Here is an 8,253-nt window from a genome sequence, read left to right as displayed (position 1 = left end):
TTTGACTGGTGATTTGTATTGAATGAGATTTTCAAAGCAGGGACTTTTCACTGTCACCTCAACCTGACTCTGTTGAGGAGAGAAAACGTGTTACATTTGAAATCAATGTCTGTGTTCATTGACGAGGTGAAGGACACTAGGGACCACAGCTGTTAAGTTGCACAAAGCCAATCACTCACCTACGAGAACCACCATTTCATCGATCTAATAAGGGATCTACACCACCCTGTAGAAAGCAATATTCTCTCCTGCTATGTGACATGATGTACCCAGCTGTAAATCTCCCGGTGAACTTCTGTTCAACATTGCTTTTGAAAAGTGTTTTCTTTGTTCCTATTTAATAGCAAAAGGAAAACACTTCAGAACAGCTACGTATCAAAAAGTCTGTCCCTGCTGTTACTCTTGTTTACAACATTCATTTCCACCCGTCTGTGGCTTGGGCAGACAGCAGTGCTGTAGCAAAGCTCCCTGTTCTTTTTGCTTCATGTATAGAAATAACCAGGTTGAGATACATCAGTCAAAGAGGCCTGCATACATGCCTCAGGGAATTCATTCTTATAGATGGATGAACCTGTACATCCCTCAGTCGTCACTATTTTTTATTGATCATATTTTTGTATCTGCAAGGTGCTGTAACACACACAAAAACAACACAGCAGATGAAAATAACACATAGGAAATGATACATTTGATGCAGTGAGACATTTAAATATTCTCTGGATTTGTACACATGTTGTCACATATAACTAACAACATTTTATGCATTGTTAACACACATGTACAGTATACAGCCTTACAAGCTACAAAGCATTAATGTGGAAACAATATAAAAAAAAACAGCTAGCCACCAGCCATAATACTAATGCATTGTACTTTCTTCCTTCTGTGCATCATTTTATATTTTAATGAAGGAAATTCCCTTGCAAAAATGATAGTTCCATAGCTTAGGACAGACACAAGATTAAAAACACGTACGTCCCTCCAGCCAAAATCACACTGAAATGTCTCACTGTGGAGTTAAGCGTGTAGTGTGAGGGGATTGTGGTGGAGTGGTGGTGCTCCCACCAGTGTGTGGGTGAAGTGTAAATCAAAGCGATTCACACCATTCAAGACATTACGCTGGCATTGGATAACATTCCATTTGTGCACTATGTTTATTTTCTTCATGTGTAGTACCAAATGCTAGAAAGAGTCCATTATTAATGTAAAGCATTGACTCATAGCACGAAATATGCTACGAGGGGCAAACATGATGCATAAAACATTGACAAAGACCATTTTTTCCTGTCATTTCCTGTTTCCCAAAATACCAACTGCCAGTTGCCCATATTTCTGTAGACCATGACCTTTGCCCAAGAAAAAGGACAAAACTCCGCCATGTGAAGCTTACTGCCCACTTCTTCCTACCCAGTAGTGATGACTGTCGTCAAGGGAACGTGGCGAGATGTAGGAGACTTTCTGCCAGACCTCCCTCACTCTCTGCGCTCTCCCTCCCTCACCATGGGAACCCACACTGTGCCAGACTGCTCTAAGGTACTGATCTACCAAGATGGAGAGGCCTCACCATGGGAACCCACACTGTGCCAGACTGCTCTAAGGTACTGATCTACCAAGATGGAGAGGCCTCACCATGGGAACCCACACTGTGCCAGACTGCTCTAAGGTACTGATCTACCAAGATGGAGAGGCCTCACCATGGGAACCCACACTGTGCCAGACTGCTCTAAGGTACTGATCTACCAAGATGGAGAGGCCTCACCATGGGAACCCATACTGTGCCAGACTGCTCTAAGACTGCTCTAAGGTACTGATCTACCAAGATGGAGAGGCCTCACCATGGGAACCGGACTAGGGAACATGGAGGGGGCACATGGCTCTTGTGGGCTGACTTAAGCCAAGCGGCTTAGCACAGTTCTACAAGGACAACCTGGCCATCTGCAGCAGGCACTGTGATATGCCCTCCAAGTTCAGCTGAACCAGAGACGTGCTTGTTTGATCTCTCGGTTCCTTGTAAAAACAATACAATCAAACAAGTAGGAAGTCCAAAAGGAAATCTCTCTTTGTATTATATCTGCAAAGAAAACAATTCACTTGTGTGTCACTAATGTCTGATAGTACATTTAGATTAATAATTTTGTAATAAACTACAGCTTCCTATAATTAGAACAGCCCATTGGGACCCCAGGTAAAGATGAGTAAAAATCAATATTACAAAAACATTGGTGCTGGCGTTTCATCTTAGTTTAACAATGAACATAATGATGAAAAATCCAACCTTGAAGGGAAGCAAACATACTCTGGGAAAAAAATCCTCATAAAGAGAAAAAATTACTATTGCATTTTTATATGTTATTATGAAACTAGGGTAAAATGCCAACAGGACATTTTTATACCTCTTTTTTTGTACTCATCTTTATCAGGGGTACCAATGATATGTGGAGGCCCCAACAGTAGCTTTGAACATTATAAATGGTGAAGACACAATGTTGAAAATGAAGAAGAACTTTTTAAAAAGGTTCTACTAGACTGTGTAAGGCTAACAGAGGGTCAGCATGTGTGACAGATGAAGACCAACGGGAGGCCACCAGACTGACCGCAGGTCAGTTGAGGACCTCGGCCGAGAGGCTCTTTGAGGGTCGAGAAGAGCGGAAGCGCTGCTGGTGGTAGCACTGCAGGAAGCTGTGGTAGATAAAGCTGATGGGCAGCGACAGCAGCACGATGCCGCACACCACGCACACGCCGCCCAGCATGCGCCCCGGCACCGTGATGGGGTACATGTCCCCGTAGCCCACCGTCGTCATGGAGATGATCACCCACCAGCTGGCGGCGGGGATGCTGTCGTAGTCGTGGTTCCTGGGCTCCAGGTCCAGGCCGTGCTCCAGCAGCTGGGCCAGAGCGCTGAAGATGGCCATGGCCACGCACATGAAGACCAGCAGCATGACCAGCTCACTCCGGCAGCGGCGCAGCGTCAGGCCCAGCGTCTGCAGGCCGTGGAAGTGGCGCGCCAACTTGACCAGCCAGAAGACGCGCGTCATGCGCAGCATGCACAGCATGGTGCCGGCGCGCTGGATCTCCAGGCTCTCGCCCAGCAGCGCCGTGGTGACCAGCAGGATGTAGTACGGGCTGATGGCCAGAATGTCCAAGAGGTTCAGCGGCTGACGGACGAAGTCATACTTGTTGCGGGAGAGCAGGAAACGCATGCCACACTCAGCGGTGAACCAGCCAATGCACACGGCCTCGATGGTCCTGAGAGAGAGAGAAACAGGTGGTCAGTGCCCAGAAACATTCAATCCCCAGAAGATCACAATCCTAAAATACCTTATTAATTAATTAGATCGAAGAATACATGGGGAATCACTATATTATATAGTATGTATTGTAGATCAGTGGTTCTTAAGTGGTCTGACTTTGGGACCCACAATTTCCCATGTTCATAAAGTCGCGACCCATATATATATATATATATATATATATATTTTAGCGTTCAAGCCAATGGATATGGTGAGCTACATGGTAAGACAAGCGAAGTGCCTGTAGGCCTACTTGTTTGGCATTAGCCTACATTGTGAAGTCTTCAACTCTTGATGTCACCTTTCAAAGTACTCGACAGGTATGACTTTGACAGGGGTGCCTTGTTTCCATGTGGCATTTTAGTTTTGATGGTTTCATGCTCTCATGTGCCAGCCATCTACTGCACACCACACAATGGGGTTTCTGTCCTATTTTTTCCTCAGTTTAAGTGAATCCATATCCAAGCCACATACATACATACATTTCTGTTTAATTCTGACAACTGCAAAGGAATCCCTTTTCTGCTAACTGCATGGTTCTCCAACTTGCCTGCAGGAGACCCTGTTTCCTTTAACAGTTCATCTTGTTCTGCCACAAGAACAAGTGTGGTTGTTCTGCCAAGATCGTGCTTGTTTTTAGGGATGGGGATATCAAACTCTAATCAGAAATCTGCCCATATGGAACAACAGAAGGACTCAGTGTGCGGATGGCAAAACGCATGTGAAGGGGCACATTTGTTCCATCCATCATCATGTCCATAACATAATTTTATAACGTATATAACGTAAAAATATTTTTTCACACACACACGCTGTGTAAATAGCAGTAATCTGTTAGACTTGGTGCAGGCACAAACTAATTTAGCAAATGAGAGCACATGATGTTATGACTAACGATGTCCACGCATGGAGCACTTCGGTCATACCAGGGTACACGTTAGTCTCATTATACAATACCAGACCTAATATGAGCTTTAATTTACGCCTCTAGTCTGCTACATCTACAAAAACATTGAAGTCATTGGCAGATACAGACATAACTGTGCAATTCATCCACAGTGGCTCAGGCTAGCCATGTTTGTTCAATAGCTTGGTTATGCATGTTAAGTCCATTTTTGTTGGTCATTATACAATGATATTAGATTTAATGAAGACACATTTGATTAATTAAGAACTTTAATGCAATACACTTATTATGTGAGTGCACACTGCAACTAGTTACTTAGGCTACCTCAAGCAATAACTTATTTTGCAAACATGCAAACCATTACTCATTTACAAAATATCAAATAGTTCCTAAAGACAATATCAGTCAGCGCTCATTTGCAATAAACAAATGTTGTGATGACATGCACAATATCTATTTGTTGATATAATGGGTATCCAAACCGTGACAGATTAGACTGAATACAACTCATTTGAAAACTGTCATTCAAGGTGTCTAATGGTAGAACAATCATGATTAAACATACTCTACAATCAAAAAATAAACTTTCAACAGTTTAAGGCTATAAGCTAACATGTCTATACCATATCATCTGATGTAGACCTCAGTAAATGCAGAAAACAGAACATCTGCATCCAGGGCACTTAGAAGACGGGTTTCACTGATACTCTAAAACCATTTAAGAGTATAAATGGGTCATCATCAACAAAGTAAACTGGTCCTTGTTGCTTGTGACAGTAATCACTTTTAGAAATTATATAGGTAGGCATAATGCCAGGAAGAGCAACAGCAAAGAGAAGACACTGGTCTTTGTGTGAGACATACTGTTTGATCAAGCTGTCACCTGCACTTTAGCATATATTTCAATGAAAACAGACAGGTAGGCCTATAGTATAATGGTAATTTAGATATTCCTTAGATAGTTATTGTGTTTTTACTGTGTTTTATTTGTTCTTATCTAGGCTAATGTTCATTTTGCTGTCGAAACCCCAAAGGTAATATATGTTCTGTGTATATCCAGAGAACATGCTCTTTTGTGTGCTCTAAACACAATGCTTTTACTAAATCATGCTATCATTTTACTAGATCGTGCTCTCAATTTAGTAAATCATGCACACGTTTTACTAAATCATGTGACAACCATGTTTTACTAAATAGTGTGTTCATTTTATACGGAACCCTGGAGGGGTCATTGCAAGATATTTTTTTAGTGTATATCCAGAAAACATGCGCACATTTTACTAAATTGTGAGTACAATTTAGCCAACTAAGAACTAATAAAATGAGAGCACATTTCTCTCCTCAACAGAGCCCGATGAAAATATTTTTTTTAAATGAATGATTACATTTCATTTGACATTATGCCATTTGATCCTGAGGCTATCAAGGCCTACGCCATTGATATTATTTACCCTACCCTAATTGTGTGCTTTTTTTCAAGAGCGTTGGAAATGCAGCCTACGTTTAGGCTACTTTGCATGTATACCATGACACATCCCAAGCCCTCTACAGTCTTTCCCAAGCAGGGAGACAGAGATGTGCTGTTAACTTCTAAGCAGAAGGTTGACATGCACAATCCTCTGTGCATCATCAAGTATGGATTCCTTGAAAACATTCAGCAGATGGGTGAAAATAATTCACAGGCCCACACAGACACGATCCATAGGCTAATTTATCCTTCCTGATAGAACACAGTGACTTGATTATTAGTAGGCTTACTACAAGTGCATTGAAATAAGGGTGTGGTGGGACCACTGCATTCTGTAGTCTCTATTTAAAGCTTTGATCCATCGAGCACGTCACGTCATGGCTTATCTTATATTCTTCATGTAGTCTATGAACTACATGATGGGGCTGCCGCACACTTCGAAGTGTCCAAGTTTAATTTAATCCACAATGTGATGTCTAAAATCAATCAAATGGGTGGCTCAATTCATTAATTACTTTGTCGCACATTAATTGTTGCGCTTGGTTAAGTCATGAAGATAAATTACTTCTTACCTGTGTTCCTCTGTGTTTCTATTTTTGGCTGTTTCCCAATCTGGCAGAGTACTTGCACAAAGAATGACCATGGATAAGATCACGAAAATAACGGACAGAGCAGCCAAAATTTGACCAGCGATCGACGACGTCGGTTCTTCAAAAATCCTTCGAAGTTTTGCAATCCATCTGATGTTCCATTCACTGTTGACGGTAGGGCCCGTGACGGTCATGCACTGGTCTCCAGACTCTTCGTCTGCCTTTACGTCCTCCTCGAAAAAGTAAGTGTGTGTATCGGACATCCTGTCGTCGAGTCGCCTCTGGCAACAAAACTCCAGATGTGTACTCTCCAGACCCCAGTAGATCATCTCGTTGTAGAAAGAGAGTTCGCACATTTTCGGGGCAAATCTCAGCCTCCCCGAACGCACGTACAGCATGATGAAGACGAAAGCCTCTGAATGTCTATCGAAGAAGAACTCATTCCGCTCGTGGTCATAATCATCACACACCTCCAAAACCTCTTTTTCGGATGCGCAATTGTGCAGTCTACTTACCCGTCGGAGAGGGAAATCCTTTATGATTTCCCTTGTAAATGCATACTTGGTGCCCCCGACGTTGAGAATACAGATGTTCTTTCCGAACTTCATCATGGGGTGTTGTCATGAAACGCCAAGGGTGCAAAATCACGACAGAGAAAATGCATCGCACTATCCATTCTAAAATACCCCTTTTCTGTCATTTCTGTTATCTGTAAAATCATTTCCTACAGACATGGTTTTCCAAGAGCCTACACACGTTATGACGCCCGGTTACATCCACTCCTCTGCTCGGAGTTGATTGTAGTGCGCATGGTGTTGGGGGTAGCCCTCGATTGGCGTTAACTAACCCGTTACTGAAACAGACTGATTAGTGCGTTCAAGGACCACTAATGATGTCACTGAGCACACCCCTCTGCATTAGGTGTTCGATTATGCTTCCATGCACACCGAGCGTAATGGATCAATACTAAGGATTCCCATGCGTAAAACACGAAATTGTCTACACCCGTCATATTTCCTTATACTAAAGTGGTTTATTTGTTGGTTAAATTATATTATAATGTGAAATATTGCATGACCCTTCCTAATAACAAAGTCAATGGGTTGATAATGTGCATTTATAGACGAAGACATTTGGTTATAAAAGTTAATGCATTCATTTACAGAAACATTTCAGAACTTTCTATTGCAGGAACAATGATCAGGTTCCATGAAATCTTATTCACTGAGTGACAAAACAAAAATGTAATAGAATGCAACAAGTTTTAACTACAAATCATACACTGAGACATAATCGCATTATGTCTCAGTGAGAATGCAAAAGGTATAAAAAAGCATGACACACTGATATCAGTGAAAAAAGGATGCGCCACACACCAATAACTCACTTTTGAACTTCAAATCTCAGACCTGAACAGCAAAAATAGATAATCAAAGGTACTAAGTTCTAAAACAAACACCCAGTAGTGTTATGTGATGATAAGAGCTACTGTTAGCGATCCTCAACATGTCTAACCTTGCAGTGCAGATCTCTTGTGTCTCTTGTATGCCGTTTACTTTGACACAAAAACAAGAGACACACAGCACAAAATTGATGATACATTGTAAATGGAAATAATACATTTGGAAGACAATACAATAAGATGTCTGCACTTTAAAGCCATTTAGAATGATCCTGTAAAGGATTTACATGTATGATGGAAGGGTCATTTCAGTGCAAGAAAGCAATGTTTGGTCGTGTATATGGTTGATGTGTGATTGGAGCCATTGTTGTTCATTTGAGCATCCACTAAAAGCTTTAGGCTTATGTGCGTTTATGCATCATATCTAATACAGTGATCATAAGACCATTTACCTATAATTTTAACATCAACACATTACTCCCAATACAGAACATATAGAACCTGATACACCCGATATAGAACATATCTGACACACCCATTTGGATTAATTTATTTTCTGTTGAATTTGTAAGTCTGTAAAGTACAGATACTTTAGG

At 41.5% G+C, this 8,253-nt stretch overlaps 1 protein-coding gene across 1 annotated transcript; it reads right to left on the bottom strand.

Moving 5' to 3' along the window:
- Positions 1 to 680: 680 nt before the first annotated feature.
- Positions 681 to 7,092, bottom strand: LOC125310420 (potassium voltage-gated channel subfamily G member 3-like). The gene is made up of 2 exons (XM_048267811.1): positions 6,238 to 7,092; positions 681 to 3,246 (listed from the first exon to the last, which is right to left on the bottom strand). The coding sequence occupies exons 1-2, from the start codon at positions 6,864 to 6,866 to the stop codon at positions 2,601 to 2,603; spliced, it is 1,275 nt and encodes a 424-aa protein (XP_048123768.1). The 5' UTR covers positions 6,867 to 7,092; the 3' UTR covers positions 681 to 2,600.
- Between the last annotated feature and the right edge of the window lie 1,161 nt (positions 7,093 to 8,253).

This window comes from Alosa alosa, chromosome 17 (assembly GCF_017589495.1).
Source record: "Alosa alosa isolate M-15738 ecotype Scorff River chromosome 17, AALO_Geno_1.1, whole genome shotgun sequence".
Classification (NCBI taxonomy): Eukaryota; Metazoa; Chordata; class Actinopteri; order Clupeiformes; family Clupeidae; genus Alosa; species Alosa alosa.
The sequence above is the reverse complement of the archived record's forward strand: the minus strand, read 5'-3'. Positions and strand labels throughout refer to the sequence as shown.